Below are 19,421 nucleotides of genomic sequence, written 5' to 3' on the forward strand. Positions count from 1 at the left end.
TTTTACCTCTATGTAAAATTTAAGCTAGAATGCCTTTGATAGCTGAAGAAGCCATTTCTGGATAACAAGTTCAAAACAGATATACTGGATCGCAATCAGAGTGTACATACTATACAAAACTCTCCTTTCCATGGAGAACACAAAGAACAAGAACACAAATGCTTCTGGTCAATACAGTCCTATCCACTTGAAAAGTTTGAGAAGTTTAAGAAACACAAAGTAAATGATACTGGGAATCAGCCCTCATGTTCCACATGAGCTATTACAGTCCATCACTTTAAAGCAGTTGTACAAGAAGAAAAGATAAGCTTAAATCCATTGAGAACTGGAAAGGAGAGGGAGGAGAAAGCATATGTTTTCCCACATACTTTTCTACATACATATAGGGCATTCCTACTATATGTATACAAATGTACACCTCTAATTACTATTAGTAGCACCACTGCATACATATTATGTTACACTGCATTACATTTCACATAATGAGACTCCTATTTATGAACAGTTATGAAAAACAAGGTATTTAGGAGCTTAAAATGCTGTGTAGAGTTTTCCTGGAGAACAATTGAGTGAAAAAAAAATGGTAACCTGCTCAGACACTTGTGACACTAGAGGTTTCCGGCAATAAAATTTCCCAAGAACTGAAGACTGTACTTACATGCACGACCAGTAAGGTCTTTGACTTCACTGAGCTAACTACTTAAGATACCTATCTCCCTACGTGAGGGCTCAAGAAATGGAAGTCCCTGAAATTTAGTCTCTAATAAGCCCAATTTGCAGGAGTTTATCAGCACTGGCCTAGCTCATTGCTTTGAACTCAATTAAATATATGGACATTGTTCACATTGTACCTGATTTCTACTCAATGATCTATTATGTAAAATAAACAGTGCAGAGAAAAAGGAATAAGTTATTTTTTCTACCCTTGCTAGATTAACATCCTAGTTACTATGATAAACTATGTATCTTGCTTTTCAACTTTTAAAGCTATCACCCCTGAAATACTGACCACATGCTTATGTATCTTCAACATAAAGCTGGAAATTGCTGTCACAGACCATTCCCTGTGTCCTCCTGATTAAACACTATCACAGAATGTGGGAGATGGATGTTCCCTGTTTCAGCCTTTACTTCTTATATATGCACTGTAGGCATTAGATTAGCATGCATCACTCCCTTCTCTGAGGGGAAAATTACACACCAAGTGAGGACAAGACTTCAGACTCTGAGTGCTAGTTTCATAAAGACTTCTTCCTATAAAGAGGGACAGAATCAGGTACATTCTTTCTGTGGCATTTCCTCCTATCCTTGTGAATTAATTTACCCTATCTGTTTGAACTCCAGTCCGGAAGGCTAACTATTTTCCACTCAACATACAGAATTTGGGTGAATTCAGAAGTAGAAGTCAGAATTAGAACTAGAATTAGATTTAACTTTTGAGTTAGATGCCTAACTTGCATATCCTGTAGCCCTGACTTTGAATAAAGTCCTTTGCCAGATATCAGACTTAAAACCAGTGCCTAACCATCCCATCTACCTTTCTGACCATGACCTCTAGGACTGATTAGCTGGTGAAGAATTTTATTACCAAAGGATAGAAGAAAGTTGACTAATAAGTGGGACAAAATAATCCAAAAAGTAAAAACACAGTATTAGATAGCGATGATTAATATTAAAGAGAGAATATAGTTTATTCAAAGATACAACTGAATGTTCTAAAGATATTTTTCATGTACTGCTTTAAAAAATGACTTGCACTGCCATTTTAATAAGTAGCAAATCCATGAATTCTGGTAAATTTATTTAAAATTATTCAGGACATCAAAAAGTTAAGAAATATTTTAATTCAGTAATTGATTGAGATAATTATATTTTGATATAATGCAAACTGACCATGAAAATTGAGGACAAAGAACCCTCCAGTTGAAAAATCACTGTGAAATTTAAGGAGGACTTTGTTGGTGGAACTATAAGCTGTTTCCAGAGCTGTGTTCCCACTGAAAACTCCCAGCTGAGGCGAGTTATGGTCAGGACCATCCCTATGAAGGAAAACATAAAAAACATCAGCTGAAGAAACACTACACTTAATGTTTGAATTAATAGTCCCTTTTCTCTGGAGAACAAGTGAAATTTCCATTAAAATGTTTTTTTGTTATGCAATGAGGGTAAAGTTACTGTATTTGTATTTACATCAACACAGAATACTGTAACTTCAAAGTCTAGTATTTTTTAAGACCCGGAGTACTTTCTAATAGCTTTTACATTTCCGTAGGTAAAAAAATTTTTGGATGAAGTTATAACATCTAAAGCTTTCTCTATCTGTTCCTGCCAAAATTCTCATATAAACGCCAGCTAATAGAAAACGTATCTGGAAAATTTTTGTGACCTCAAAATATTTCTAATATTGTTGATACAGATCCTGCAAGTTTTTTCTCATGATTAATGCATGAAGAGGTGTAGAGGTTGCAAGACTTCACTCCTGCTATTTAAATTCATTACAAAGGGTCAAAGATATATGATAAGGAAAAAAAAAAACAACAAAAAAGAAAGAAATAATGTTCTGTATTTCCCAACAGTAGGACAGACAACCTGAAGAGAAATACTCCAACAACATTGGGTTGATTTTATTTTCAGTATCATCATGTAAAACTTTTCAGCTCTCAATAGCCAAAATAATAATAATAAAAAAACCCACTGCTTTTATCAATGAAGAATTTTTCAAACTCTGCAATGCTTATTTGTGGTCTTTCTGTACATTATACCTGTTGAACCTAAGCGGAATCAAAAAGCTTTTGTGCTGTGTACTTTAGTAGACTGGAGATTACCTAGAAGCTCTCTGAAAGCATTTAGCTTCTGACCTTTCACTGTCTTTAATTCAGAGGGATATTTGTTCACCTCAGTCTTACTGCTAAAAAGCCAAGCATTAACTAATTTTTGTCTATGCCAAACCAATCGAGATAATCTCCTGATCATAAAAAGACAAATGCAGTATTCTGGTTCAAGTTTTAAAAGAGCATATGACACATTTATGTAGCTTGCATATATTAATTGTTTTTATTAAAATGTAATTTAAATAAATTATTCTTATCTTGTGCAGTTTTTCAGGGTTATACAGACTATCAATTTCTAATCTAGTATTAGTGACAAGAAAAAAATAAACTATAGCTGACTTGGCATAAAAATTTTACTTTCCTTTTCCAGCTGCCTTGCAAAACTTGCATTGCAATATGCATTACCTGCCTTGCAAGTAATGAATATTGGACCTGATAATTTACTTAGGTTTTCATGTTAAAAATCTGATTCCCAAGGGGGGGGGGGAATTAATGATTCCATATTAAAGTTCCATATTATTCTTTCATACAGAAGTGAAAGGTGTATATATGAATGACATAAATAAAATTACACGAAACAGCTTTCTTGCGGGGAATTCAGGAAATATCTTTCATTGATAGCTCAGAAACTAACTCTAAAGAAAGCATACTTGTAATTCACCAGCAATCAGGAACTGAGGGAAATAAGCTGTAGAACAGTTCTTTAAAGGTCTTTATTGAAAGAATGTAACAGTTCAGGAATTCAGCATGTACTTCAGCCAAACAAGTTCAAAAAGTTGACATGATTTTAGGACTTCTTTGCATAGACAGAAAAGAAAGAAGTCACTGATCCAGTTAGATCTTTACTAGCAAAGGCACTTTTTTATTTAACATGCCAAAGAGGACAAACTGTAATGCATTTCAGAGCTGGATTTACTGATAACACAAATATCACCAGTAGCCAAACTACAGTGCACAAACATCACACTCACAAACTGACTGGATTTTCCCTGTATGGATTATATGGATTTCAGTGTTGCTGTCCAGAAAAACCTTACCCTGGACAGCAATAGGTACAGATATAGTGGTTTAGTTGGAAGATGGGAGCAGCTGACTCTCACAAGAATAAGTTACATTCTATATTCTGTGTAAACTGGCCTTTTGCAAAACTATCCATAGCACATGTGAGAGAAAAGTCACTATGTATATTATATGGGATAAGGACCAGGGTTAACTCTAGATGAGAAGGCATGTAATGACCTCTTCCTATCAGAGACATCATCATCTATGCTCGCTCTTCACTGTCTGACACAAGAATTTAGACAACCTTGAGACCTCTTCTTCCAGATGAGGACACAAAATTGAGGTGGGCTTGGGGGATAAGAAATACAAGTTTGGGAAACTGGAGCATACAAAAAATAAGAAGCTGGAAGATGCACAAATACAACAACTGAATCCTGGCTTGAGAAATACAGGGGTTATGAGAGGAAGCTATGGTTATCAATCATATTAAGATTTTAAAATGATTTAAAAAGATGTCCAAGAGTTTTGCCACATCTAACATATATTGCCACATATATTAATGGAACATATAATTAAACATACTACAGACTGTTATATTACTTCTACCTCCCATGGTCTCACTTGGAAAATAGAGGCCACTTAGAACTACTGTAAAATTTAACTTGTATCTTCCTGTACACTACAAGAAGCTCAGACAAGGTCTGAATGATAACTTCTTTTGAGTTTCAGAGTATTTTTTGAAAAAAAGAACTTTTAAGGGTTCATGCAGTGTCAAACAATATTCATTATTTAATATGTTCATATAATTCATTTTATTAATTTATGCTGTTCCTTAGAACAGAAATTGCATTATAAAAGGCAACACTAAGCAAAACCCTTAATTTGGGATACTGAGTTTATGACAAATCAATCAGAAAAAAAACACTTCTGTTAAAAAAATAGTAATAACACATACCAAACCGCAATGTAGTCATTCACAGGTTCAGTCTGGAGTAAGGTGAAGTTGATATAAATCCCGTGGCCTGGAGGTACAATAATCAACCAAGTACAGTCTTTGGAATTTGGGTATTCATCTGGAAATCCTGGAGAATAAACTGTACCATTCTGAGCAGTTACATTGTAGCCACAAGGAGCTGAAAAGAAAACAAATGAAAAATTAAAAGGAGAAACATACTTTTTCATGTTTTTCATGTTAAAACTGGAATACTAAAATGCTCCCAAATTCTAAAAACTCCATAAACAAGCTAATCTAGATCTTCAAGACAGCAATTTTCTTGGTTGCCTCAGAGATAAAGAGCATTTTTAATTAAGAAAAAAGTTATCCTGATGCCTTTAGATGCTGTTGCTTAAAATCCATCAAAATCTACCGGGAATATTGCTTTTATTCAGAATTCCTGAAACTATTTTAGTACATATTTAAAAGGAGGTGTTTTCTGTTTGCACTCAAGATGAACAAAAAAACAATCTGCATCTTTCCACAGAACTAAACTGAAGCTGAACTGGAACACAATTCTTAAAAAAAGGCTGACCGTGCTTCCCTACAACCACAAATGTCATCTATACTCTATTCACAAGAGTTTTTAGCCATGTTTAATGGTACTTCAACTGCAGTTTTTATGTTAATTATTCATTCTAACAAGTGAAATGACTATAGAAGAATAAATTAGCATACACTTGCTGAATGAAATTTGTAGGCAAATCAATGCCATGGCAAGGTGGTTGATTTAATTCAACATAACAAATATGTAATAGTGTGCACTCTCCTCAGTCTCAGTCTTGGGAAATTAACTGATTATGGATGCAAGCATGGATATGACTAGACATAGGGCCATTAGTGCAAACTAGCAGAACAGTGAGACCTTAATAGCATTTGTGGGCACTCAGGTTACCTCTGGAACTTTTCTCATTAGCTCTTATCACAAAGTTTATGTTATTATTGTCAGGATTCCTATTTCTCTCTGTCAGACCTTCTTGGTTTCTTTTCTTCCTCTCACTAAGTGATAGAAAAAGAAAGCAGAAAAGAAAGAAAGAAAAGGACCAAAAAAAGCAAAAGGATGTCACATTTCCGGAAAGGTTTAAAGCTGTTATGCTATTGGGGCAGAGGGATCATCTGGTTAATAGATGAGTAGCTTTGTTCAGAGAAATCGTTTTAATAGCCTCCGGATGTACTGGACAGGCTAAGGAGGCTTTCACCACTTCACTCTCCTCATGCATGTTAGTACTAGGTAGTACGATGCATTCAGCAAGTCTCTGCATGTTAGAACAGATCTGTATCCACTCTTATGATCCTTTTAGCACCCAGCAAAGGAGAGAGCCTAAGGAAAAGAAGGGTTGAATCTATCCGGCTAAGTCCTGGTTGCAAATACCAGCCAAGGGCAACTGGCAATGTTTATCAGCCCTGGCAATTCAATGATGAAAATGTAACTTGAGTCCATTTTTCACTGTTCCCTAATCCTCTATGTGTATGCCATGCACAGATTGTCTGGTCTAAAAAATCTGGCCTGTTCTTTCCACAGTACTCTGTGTTTGATGTTAAAAAACTGCTTGACAGGTATATTCACTACATAGAAATATATTTCCCAATACTAATTGAGTCATAAGTAGAAAATCCTTTAAGTCCTAAATTCAGGATTTTTCTGATAGAAAATTTATACTTAAGTATATTTTTAAGTTTATTATATTTCTGATTAATTTATTAATGCTGTCCATGATTGCATACTTTTTTTTATTTTGTTTTCATTATTCTCTAATTCTCCACAGAGAATTCAGACTGATTGCATCTCAGTAAAGACAGCCTAACCATTGCTAGCCAGAACAGACCAATAAAGTGTCACAGATAACAAAAATGTACCAGGTGAGACAATACACACAGCTGATACTGAGCTCTCCCCAAAGATCTTTGGAAAGTATAGGAGACAGAAAATTAAACAGAAATACTAAGCTATATTCCACACAAGACAGAAATAACTTTAGTCTGAATAAATAAATTACTCTAATATTAATGAAGTTAGTGTGTTTCATTGTGAATGATAGGTATGAAGAAACACAGGACTCTGAAACGGAAAAGGGTATTATCAAGTCTTCTCTTTTTTTAAAATACAGTTTAAAAACTACAGTTAAGTAAATTTTCAGGTGCTAACAGTAGACTACATGCTGTTTCACAGATGCATTAAGACTGTAGTACATGTACATACTAACTGCAGGTATACCACAGTGCATGTAAAAACAGTAAACATCTTTAAAGATCCACCCAGCAGTATGACCTTTAGACAGCACAAACACGCATCTACCTTGCTGTAACTGTGTACACCAGAGGTTTGGTCTACTAGCTCAAGGCAGACAACTGAATGACCTAATGGGCTCAGGACAGCCATACGCCACAGATCTCTTCTCAGATGACTTAGGGAAACAATCTAGAAGAAAAATCCTAGTGCTCAAGCCACAGTGCTTTAGGTGACACTCACTATCCTTATAATCACAGAAAAAATTCCTCAGGGAATGTCAGAAAGTTTCAAATTACAGCCACTTCAGTATTAAAAAAAATAAATCTATCTGCAGCATGCAGTTCTGCTGGGTCAGGGCAAAAGGATTTGAATTCATTCCGCTGTTGGCAGATACCTGCAGTTTAGCTAAACATTATAGGCACCCACATTTTCTCTCATGTGGTCAGATAATCCCCAAGATTTGTTTTCAAACACAGACACACATTTTTGGTGAGATTCTTTAGAGGGCAAGCTTCCAGCATCAGTATCATTTACTAGCTTTTTGTTTGGTTTTCCTGCCTACTGCTGGCCCTGATGGTGCTCACCAGACAGAGACACAAAGCAAAACAAAAACAAAACAAAAAGCTCCATATCTTTTGCATAAAGAGAGGGAATTCTACAACTGCCTTGGAAAGGTTATTTTATCAGTTTAGGACTTGTAGCAAATTAACATCTCCTATTGGTTCTTTTGGTTCAAATGTTTATATAAAAAAAAATAGAGCTGTTAAGTACCACCTGTTCTCACTGTTCTCATCTTCCCCCCAAATGAGGTCCCAGTTTTTTTTCCCCTATGATTTAAATCTGAAATTCATAGTGAATTGGTCTTGCTAGCTAAGATACACAAATGTAGTAACAGCATATCAAGTGGCTAAAAACCTGCAAACAGAGTATACAAGTGATACAAATTTTAAATGCTAGTAGACAAAATACATTCCTTCATATTTTTGAGTAAGACTTCACTTTGATAGATGCCCTTGTCCATATGAGAAGCTAGAAAGAGTGCTGAACTGCTATGAATCAAATGAAATCATGGAATACACAAAGGGAAAGATGTGGAGAATGAAAAGTCATGAACAGGTAATACCTTAACTTTGTAGCATATTAATACAGCGGTGCCATTGCCAGTAAGAGGCCACAGACTTTGCGTTAAGCTAACAACACATGTCGCAGGACATATCAGGCTTTGGACTTGTTCTGGCAGACTGGACCTTTGCTTTTAACTTGCAACAATTATCTAATGACCAGACAACTGCTTATTGTTTCATTTTAGCTTTTGCTTAGCTTTGTGCAACTGTGTAGTGTAACATTTAATAATATTCTATATCTTCTTGTGACTCAAGGAGATTGATAACAAGTAGCTATTCTGTGTAGCATGAACTTGCTGTACCCCTTCCCCCAGACTGACATCATCAACCTTAAGCTGTTGAAGTGGAAGAGTGAGCATAACACCAGAGAAAGGTGTATATTCTAGAAAGTTTGGGTGCATATATCATTCTAACTATACCTAATCTGAACTGTGTTAGTATCACTGTGACTGGATTCATTTTCTGATTAGATTGTTAAGATTTTATTTGGACTAACACTAAATTCTTTGCTTTGCATATATGATATGATCCTGTTCCCCATAAAAAAAGATTTTGAGGGTGACATATTGGTGGGAATTAAAGCAACCTAGTATGTAACTTGGGTGCAACAAATTCTTAACAATGTTTTTTGACATCAGTGGAAAAACAACTCTTAAAGGGTTCTCACACACAGTTATTCATTACCCTTCTTCTATGAATCATTTATAGGATACATATTCACCACCACATTTCCTTGGGACAACTGCATAGCCAGTCCAACCTTGTCTTCTGAAGTCAGCGTTAACTTCCACTCATGAACCACTATTAGACCTCTTATTTCTCTCAGCTTTCTGAAGTATGCGGAATATTCTGTAGAAAGGTTTTGATTTATGGTTTATAAGAAGACTGGCCATAGCTACAAAGGTCATTTCATTCTTCTATGGATTTCCCTCTTGGACCCACTGCCAAAATCCAAGGGTCAGAAGTTACTGACACCCTATGCCATCTGCTTTCCTTATTGCAACAACAGGTCATTCACACGCAATGCTAGTTCTTTCGGCTGTGATAGACCCAGCTTGAATGTACAGAAATGAATACTCTACAAAGTGAGAAAAGTGCCACCTCGGTGGAATAAGAGACTGAAAACAACTCTGCTTTCTCAGTCAACACACTAAGAAACCCGCTCTGTAGTCAGAAATCATAGATATAAATCCATGCAACTGCAGACAAAATGGAGCCACATGCATTCAGGCCTCAGCTGTGTGCAGCCTTGCTGTGTAGACGCCTGGGTGTAGGCTTGGCAGGCAGCGTTCGCATGCAAAAGAACCAGGGCAAACGTACACTCCACATTACAGAGAAGTCAGTAATGGAGAACAGAGAAATTACTTCTCTGAGTTTGGAAATGAAGATAAAACTCCTGAATTAAAACTGTGGGCAGAAGGACAGAAGAGAGGAAGAATGACTATCTTAACAGTATTAGGAACTAAATATTATTTTCTCTTCCTGAATGCTAATTTGAATGGAACAAATACTTCCTTATTCTCATTTCAGCCAAGAAATCAGACAAAAAAATGTTAATATGTGCTATAAAAATCTCAATTACTCTTTTCATCTACATAATATATACCCTGCATGTCTTCAATATTCCTTTAGGAAACAAGTTTCTTTAGGAAGTAGAAAGGAATAGGAGATAAAAAAGAAACAAGCCTGCTATGCCCTTTGGTGCTGTATGAATATCATTACTCAGGAATATTATATATTACTCCAAAGTCAGATTGCACCTTAAATACAAGTATTCTGAACATATAGATGATTTTTCAAAAACAGAGAATTTAAAGTAAAATTTAAAAAAATCCTGGCTTTTAATTTATAATGCCACAAGGCTAATGTAGAGCTAACATCAGATTCTCAATATCTTACCAAAAGCATACCTAAAAATGCAATGCAAAGCAGTACTCCAAGATAGCATTCATCAGGAAACATACATGAGGGCACAGAATGTTAAAATCAGAATTAAAATGTAAAAAAGTCTTTACAAAATTCCAAAATGTTCCACAGCAGATTTACTTTTTGTGCAAGCATTCAAAAGCTGTCTGTTTTTCTCAACAGCTGAATGGGTATCATTTTCACATGAAAAGCACATATGCATTTTTGAAGCATTAAGACTTATATACATAGATACATTATTACATCTCTACACCACTGAAACTATATCAGAACAGAAGATACAAAAACACTGATATATGACCAAATCATCCAGGCATATAAATTTGGATACTAATGCCATTCTACCTTCATTATATGTTTAAAATTATCAACCATTTACCAGAACAATAAAAACCTGACATCCTTTTAAGCCAGACACTCAGGAAGTGAAGTGAGGCATTTATCCATAAATCAGTGAAAAATGTCATCATCGGTATGTGTTAGTGAATGTAATACAAAGACTTTTTTAAATGAACTGTAAAAAAGCTATTATTTAGTACTTTCTAAATCAATTCAAGAATACTCTGTTCATCAAGTGTGCAATTTTATCTGTAGTTATTATTCTGCCATGAGTATAACTCTGATTTATCAAGATTTCTGTTTTTTTTTCTTTTTTATTAGAGACACCAATAGCCCAACTACTTAAAAGCTAGTATTACCCTAATACAGATATGCGCTGCATATTTATTTCACTTTAACAAACATGTATTTGGGTAGTTCCTTAAATCTTCTTAAGCAGTTCTAGAATGACACAAGGAAGACTATAAAATACCAGGAAGGAGGAGTCTTTAACTGCAGGAGTATGCCTGTATAGTCTTTCTTTATCTTTTAAAAATAAAAAGAATAGGCCTTCTTATACTTCAAAGATATTCTCTTTGCCAGGGATTTTTATAAGAAATGCGGATGGCTTTCTAAGGAATTAAGGTTTGGTGAGGAAGTATCACAGGATGAGACTAAGTATTAGGACCGAGAAGGACAGGGCAGAGACAATCTATGGAGTTTTGATGCAAGTGTATGCACAGAACTAGGGCAGGTCAGAAGAGGGTTGGCTCAATGTCATGACCAGTTTTCAGCTAATAATTCTGAATATGCATGAAAATTCTCATCCAGCCTGTGTCATATGTTTTTCCAAAAAAGTTACCAGCATCTAAAATTACACAGAGCTTTTCTCTAAAGGCAGCATCAGGTTGTTCATTCTGAGGGCCACTTTCTAAGCTAACGGCTAACCTCCTTTCTCACATCTGTTACATTAATTCAGGGAACTGTTTTAAATTATTTTTAAAACTTAGTTTCTTCCAGTTTTTCTAAAAAACTGCAAAGTTGTCTTCAGTTTGGTTTAGACCCCCAGAAAGTATATTCTCCCAGTATTGAACAGCTATTTTTAATCCCCATCAAACTACATGAAATCCACTGATGTTCTCACATGCAATGTGAAAGCATATAATCAGACATTTGATCTCTGATAGGGTGAAAAAATATGATTTAATTGTAATGGGAAGGCAAATCAACAAATTTCTTGGGTATTTCTAAAAGTCCTAGATATAGAAGAAGTAGTTGTGTTCTCCTAAGTTTTCAGATCTCTGATGAATAACTGAAAATAGTATTACAAAGCGCACCAGTTAACACTTGAATCCATTTATCTTTAGCCACATTTTCATCAGAAAAGATGTATTCAAGTCTTGCCTACCCTTTAGCAAAATATTTCCTTAGGCAGAAGATACACATGGCTGAAGCCTAGGGAGGTACTGAAGAGGTCAGATTTTTTTCCAAAGCTTTTATGAAACAATGCAAGATAGTCTTATTCCCCGCAAAATTAAGTCACATAAGCTAAGGTAGTTTCATAAACATATATCAATAATGTAGCATCGTAAACACACCTGATATAATTCCTTTTTGCAACTATCTTACCCAGTCATACGTTCATGTACAGTTAAAATAATCAAAAAGGCAATTTTGCTTGTTGTGCCATTCAGATGGATTATTGCTAAACTGAGTGTTAATTTTCTGCAATTTAAATAATCTTTGTTGTAAAACTTAGATCTACATTCTATCATAACATTGCTATTCTTTTGTAATTAATATTTAAAAATTATTAAATAACATATTAATGAAGAATTTTTAAGACATTCTTTTTTTAGCTGACAACTTCCATTAAAAACATAATCAGTGAGAGAGAGGCCCAGGAGATCACTGAAGACATATCAGAAAACTGCTGTAGAAGAAATCAAAATCAGGCTAAGGCATCTAACTCAAAAAGCTTAACCTAGGTTTAAAAGAAAAAAAACAAGAAACAAAAAGAGATCTGTTTCATCTCTATATATATAAAATAAAAAAAAGTGTCTAATTTTGGAATGAGGTGCTTAGGTTTCTAAAGGTTTCTAAAAACACTTAGCATTAAAGATTCCGCTTGGGGCTTCTGAACATAAAAAACAAGCTTTGGAAGGATCCTGCTAATGTGTGCAGAGGTAATCACATGGCTAATGCTAACAAATAATTGTGTCGCTGCTTCTGTTTCTTTGACTTAGAAATTTACTTCTCTGGATGATCCAAAAACAGAGAATCCCAGGTATAGTTTATTTGATTAGGAAAAGGTAGAATCAGCTTATTAGTTGTGGATGAAAGTCTTTGATTTCATGGCATTAAAAAAGCCTTACTACAGGCCAGGGTACAGCAATAGAGTGACTCCTGACACTGATTTTTTCCTTACCAGGAGATTACCCTAGAAGACTTTTTTCTCAAAGGCAAATGACATAATGGTTACCTTTCTCATCCATCCTTTCAGTTTCTCTAATTTATATTTTTCCTTCTCATTTCTGATTTATCACTACAAAAGGGACCCCAATAATACCTTTTTTGACCTAATAAATATACTCGCTGTAAAAGGCTAACATTTTAAGTAAACACTTCGTGTTTGTCTTTTTATTAGTAGGATTATGCCAAATACTAACAGATTAAAAATCAAAAGCAGTAACAAAAAACAATGAAACATAGCTAAAAAAATCCCCAATGCTAACAGAACAACATTCAGTCTGATCTGAACCAAAGCAAAGTACAGTGAGCATGAAAACAATATATGAAGAGAACCAAGAGTATGACTCTTCTATAAATCTAGGAGTATGCAAAAAAGTGTTCCCCACTGAGAAACATTTCAAACTGCATCTCAGAAGTTAATGTTTGCAGAAATTCATTTTAAAAACAAAACTAGAAGGATATAGTGAGAATATGGATTTGGTATCTAAGTATCTTTTTATTCTAGAAGTGTGAAGAGTACAGGTCAGCCTTAATGGGAACAGGGAGAAAATATATTCCCTTATCTTTTTATATCCTTTAAAGTATTTTCATTCTCTGTTCTTACACAAGATAATAAGACATATTGTAGCTGACAGGCAGAAGATATCATGAGCTGCAAAAGCCTGTATCATCAGGCTGCAAGATTTAGAAGAAATAAAGAAATATTATCATATTTATATCTGTTACGTAAAGATCACGCACAAATTAATTTATCAAGCTATTATTTTAAATCTTTCCTAAAACCTTTAGAATTGTATTTGTTTTTATTTTTTTTACATTTTTTGAAAGTGTTGTCATTAATTCTGGACAGGATATTCCCTATGCTTACTTGATATTCTGCTTATAACTAACTGTGCACTAGTTCTTTTCACCATAGCATTGTATTGTATATGGACCATATGTTAGAAATATTTTATCATCATCCTTTACACTTTTATACTACTCTTTATAGGATAGCATAAAGCCTTACTGTAAGTTTATCTTGGGCAAAAATATTTCATATCTATTTTCAATACAGTTCTAAGAATAACATGATGTTTTCTTTCAAAACATTGATAAAGTTGAATTCATGAACCAATCTCCTTTGAATAGAAATATCTTCTATACGTGGTCCTTCCTCATCTTTGTGGGTTTTTTAGAACTCAAAATTAATTAATTGTTAATTCATGCAATGCATGGAAAATATTTTATAAAGTGCTATAATCTTTTTAATTAAAAAGTTACATTTAAAGGAGCTGCAGATCATATTCATCGTAAGGCCTGTGTACTTAAAATAGGACCTGAGAAGCATTTAAGGGCGAAATCAAAATCTCCAATCCTCCAATCCTCCCATTCATTTACTGTCTAATTCAGGAGGCACTTAAAAGTCAGCAGCCTTGGGAAAAATGAACATAACTGGAGAACCTAACTCAAGCTCATGTTTTAGACTCAAGCAGTCCTCTAAAATAAGTACAGAAGTTATATATAATAGTCAACAGAAAGAGAGAGTTATCCTTAATAGAACCTGTCAGAGCAAGATTAGACATAAAATATAAAAAAAGGTTACAGAAACTTATAATTCAAAAGATATAGGAGATGATGGTTCCCATCTTTTATTTAAATATGGCAGTGGTAAAAGTTTTTACCAGTAAAATGAAAAAAACTCCATCACAACCTGAGGGAGATGTGATATTAAGCACAATGTAAGTTCAGGAAGAGGTAAGAATGTAAATGAAGGTGAAATAACCAGTGTAACAGCAGGAGACATTTGGCTCAGATCATTAAGTTTGTCAGGAAGATTAAAAAAATATCCCCAGTTTCTGTTAGATTTATAACGAGTCTGATAATATGAAAGAGTGCTAATATTACTCTAATTTGAAAGTGAAATATGACAATAAAAGGAAAGACCAAATGGGATGTCAGGAGGAACTGAAACAAAGAAAACATGAATCATGTCCATGTTGATAATGTCATCAGATACCTGCAAAGGATGTGCAGAATAATCCTCATCATGAGTTATAACCAACTACTTTGACAAGATGTGAAGCACTACCACATCGTGTGTCTAAGGAAAGTGCCAGCCCTGATCTCCCAAAGAAGTAATTTGGCTTATGCCTCTCAATGCCTTTCCTTCGGGAAGTACAGCATTATGAGAGATGTCTAGTGCAGCATTTCTCAGGCTGCTGTTCTTTAACCAGTGGAGTTCCATAAGACTCAGAAGGTGATTCACAATACAATTACAACTATAGTTTGCAAAAATAGTGTCATTATGCCATAATTATATTCATTAGTGGTGCTGCTATTTCAACTTTTAACTTACCCTTTTCTCTAAAGGAGAAATTAATCGTCTGAAAGATGTTATATTATTTGCATGCACACCTTTTTTACTTAATTTGAAATATGTGTTTTTGTGAAATGTCTAAACTGTCTCCCAGCTATTCTGATGCAAAGATTAAAAAAAAAATGAAAAATGGAAGAGGTTGGCTTGGCAGCCATTTAACAGTGAATGTACCATTGATTGTACAGAACATACACATTCATTTCTATGCTGGAAACATTCCAATTATATTCAATATTGAAGCACCATTTTAGTACTTTTATTTATATACTGCCATAAATCTACAAACCTGCCTAAGTCCTTGGCAATAAAACTGTATTCTTTAATTTGAAAATAAGACAAAACTCAATACTCTCATTTGTTCAACTGAGTACTGCTTCCTAACTAAACTGCTGAAGAGAGGGGGCATGGCCTTTTCTATCTCCAATGCCAAATGTTCATTCCAGATATTGTCTTCTCCAGAAGAAGGAAAAAACAAAAAGAGAAGAAAAAGTGATAGCTATTTACTTCACCGATTTTTAGTTAATAATTCTTTGCTTTCTAACATGACTTCTCCCATGTGCTGCCACACATGATTTTATTTGATCCTTGGAGGCTCATCAAGAGGGACAGTCCTGAAACAGCGGTTCATCTTCCAGCAGACTTGTAAGTATAAAAGCCCAATTTCCTTCAGTATTTCCCACAGACAGACTGTATTTTTTCTTTGGGATATTCAGGAAACCAGAGCCAGTTCTTTAGTATAATAAAATGCATAAATGCACTTTGGAAAGAAATCCTTCTCTGTTAGGTAGAGCCACATACAAAAATTCTGCCACATTTGTCCTTTCCAAACTGAGACCTGGGGCATGGCACCTTGAAAGACTCCCTCTCTTTCTTCTGTAAACTATGAGAGAGATGTTTCCCAGAACTGGGAGTTACATCAAAGAAAATGAATCTCTGTTACAGTCCTCTATCTGGGAACTAGTCTTTGGAGTTAAAATGTTTTATTCTATGGTTTCTATTATTCATGTGAAACCTAGTATCTGGTGATGCGGTATTGTTAATATTGTATATTGAACATGATGTATTACACTGAACAAATGTTTTTATCTTAGATACTGCAAAATGAACTGAAAGAATGTTTCCATGGTACAAAAACTGAAATATTAAGATGTATTGTATTATATAAAATTATATGTTTAAAAAGCTCTGTTTCTGAGCTATAACATATCTTGTGTTCTCAGTTAAATTCCTTCATACATGCTCAGATGTTAACTGAACTGTGTATGACAGCAGTTGATAAATGCATGCTACCCAGCTTTCAATTCTCTGGGTCCTAGAACCCAGCTAACAAGAGCTACTCAAACTTTCCAAAGAATACTTCCAGATGACTTTTATCTTAAACCTACGTCAATTTAACAAAATCATGGATTTACTGACTATGAAATAAAACAGACTATTTTGCAGATCAGATTAAAAAAAGAAATTAAGCAATATCTCAATAATTAGAGAATCAAAATAAAATTGCCATCTATGTCACCCATTCTGTTGGCTCAGAGAGGCAGTATTAGCTGGCATGTAACCTTCATAAGGATGCAGAATTATCTAATAGATACATCCTAGCAGAAAGACAGCCGAGGTTGTTTCAAAGAATGTTCTGTGGTAACCAACTAGAGTAGATTAAAAGTAGATTAAAATTTAATATTATATATATTTTACAGTATTTCTTTTGTTTCAACAAACAGAATGGAAATGGTTTTATTAAAACATATTTTTAAGGAAAGGGAATTGCTATGTTATTCACATTTAAGCATATTCCTTTGAGAACTGTATCACTGCTAGAAGACCTCCAAACCATAACTAACATTAAGACTTTTCTTGTTTGACAGATTTACTTTCAAAACTTTTATTAAATCTTTCACTTTGATGTTTCTGTAACAATTCTTCCCTTGGTCAGGAGGGTATGTTTACGTCTTATTCCTGCAGCCCATCAGGCCTCTACAACATCTATGTAACAATGTGATAAAAATACAGTTTAAATTAAAACATAACATAGGCTAATTCTTCTTAGCTTAATAATTCCAATAATAATAATACAAATAATCTTTTTTAAAATATATAGTATTGGGCTTTTTATATTGTTTCTGTGCTTTAACACAAGCTTCAAATGGACAAAGATTAGTACCTGTGAATACTCTCAACCAGACTATTCACTTTAAACTGCATTTCTTCCTTGCAAACCCTTTGCATTCCAAGAAATGTGCAGTATTTTACATCTCTTCTGTATGTTTAATTTAATAGACTCCCGAGAAATTAATGATAATTTTCAAAACCATTAAGGAATAGAACTTGAATTTTCTGATTCTCATACCACTGGAGTTAAATGACAAAACAAGGAAGTTGTATACACTTACTTCCCAAGTGCATGTATAAAACACATGCACATGCTGCAGTGCATTACAGTTAAGCTGTTAGGACAATATCCTTCTCAGAAAAAATGAGAAAGTAAATTGAAATGTTTATTCTTAGTAGTTAAGTTCTCACAAGCAAGAAATTGCAATGCTGAATCAGACCTTTAGCCCATCTAGTCTAGCTTTTGCTTCTTACAATATTCAACCCCACTTGTCTCCTAAAAAAGGACAGAGGAGTTCAGAGTAGGAAATGTCATTTTAACCTTTCCCACTGGGAAATCTCTTCCTGGCCCCTAGCAGTCTGTCCTGCAGCAGGATGATTTACCTCTCTCAATTTTTTTCATGGCTTATTGCTGTAGCTCAGTTAGATGTCTCTGAAATTCCTCACAACCTTCTCAGGTTTGACTAACCTACAAACCATGGGGTATTTTATGAAAGGAAGTATCTCACCCATCTTTCAACGTGAGTGACAAATATACTAAACATACTTCCTACAATTAAAACCTGTAGCACCATTAGCCTCTTGCTATGATTGAAATCAGTCATTTTTTTATTTTGATTTATATCTTCCTAAATAGCTGACCAGCCATGATGAAGCTTGTTTTTACACAATGACTACTTAGTTTCTTTATAATGTCCTATAGGAGACTTTGACAAAGCCTCTGAAGGTCTAAATGAATGTCAGCAGTTTTGCTTCTGTCTTTTAAATGAAAGCCCAAGTAAAAGCTTTCAAATTTATATGTGACAGCATACATTGTCCAAAGAATCAGAAAAAAGGAGAAGAAAGTCAAAAAAGGACAAATTTTACATGGAGCTTAAGATCATTTCTGGCAGTATGATGAGTGCTCATAAGCAATAAAACTTTGACAGATTAGGATAAAGGTTCAACTCTTCAGCAAAAGCTATATTAGATACATGCACACAAACACAGAAAAATCAGAAACCATCATGAGTTCTGAAGCAAAGGTACTACCAGAAAGTTACCTTCACATCTGGGGAAATGGTAGTTCCAATTCCTGTTGATCCCATGTTGGCATGTGAGAACAGGCTGACCCCTCAAAACATACCCAGGATAGCATTCAAATGATATTGACTGACCCACACTGTAATCTGAGTTGACTATATACCCATTCAAAAACGGAGGAGGATCAGGGCAGTTCTGTAACTCATAAGCTAGAAGAGAACCGAAATAACAGGCAAACATTAGAAAGCTGAAATACAGTAACAGAGTGATTAACACATATCAAGAAGAAATAAATCATCCATTATTTTTGCAACTCCATATGCACAGAAACACTATGGAGTAACACAAACATTTCAAATTACAGTTTAGGTATATATAATACTAAGGTGGATTATATTTGACTGGCAGCATTCCAGTTTGCTCATTACCTGCACCAATTATTTTGTATACTAACTTCAACTAATAAATCAGCACCCTATTAATCACAGCAATTGTTTAAATGTGTTTTCATATGTAAACACTATACTAAGTATTCTAGTAAGATATAATAAGAGCAGTCATTCATAAAGATTTTAAGAAATCCACAATGTTCACAATCTATTGTATTTTTTGAATATATTAAACTGTGTGTTAAATAAAAAAACAGCTGACTAAAAAGTAGAAAGAGAATTAATGAAGGAATGTAAAGTCACCGAAAATATAACATTTGAAAGACCTGAAAAAGTGAGAAAAGTCTACCAAGGAAAAAGTTCTTTCTAGATATATCTCCATATAAGGATTGAATTAATGATTCCTTCTATTTAATGTTTGGATT

General features: G+C 34.4%; 1 protein-coding gene across 1 annotated transcript in view; it reads right to left on the reverse strand.

Annotated features, from left to right (window-relative positions):
* CSMD1 (CUB and Sushi multiple domains 1) overlaps positions 1-19,421 on the reverse strand; it is a 1,240,345-nt gene that overhangs the window by 132,135 nt on the left and 1,088,789 nt on the right. The window contains exons 42-44 of the mRNA XM_026097018.2: positions 18,628-18,816; positions 4,789-4,966; positions 1,894-2,039 (exon numbers count right to left, since the gene is read on the reverse strand). Of these exons, the coding sequence (XP_025952803.2) occupies positions 1,894-2,039; positions 4,789-4,966; positions 18,628-18,816 (513 nt within the window). The remainder of the gene's footprint in view (positions 1-1,893; positions 2,040-4,788; positions 4,967-18,627; positions 18,817-19,421) is intronic.

The sequence above is a fragment of the Dromaius novaehollandiae genome, chromosome 3 (assembly GCF_036370855.1).
Source record: "Dromaius novaehollandiae isolate bDroNov1 chromosome 3, bDroNov1.hap1, whole genome shotgun sequence".
In the NCBI taxonomy this organism is placed as follows: Eukaryota; Metazoa; Chordata; class Aves; order Casuariiformes; family Dromaiidae; genus Dromaius; species Dromaius novaehollandiae.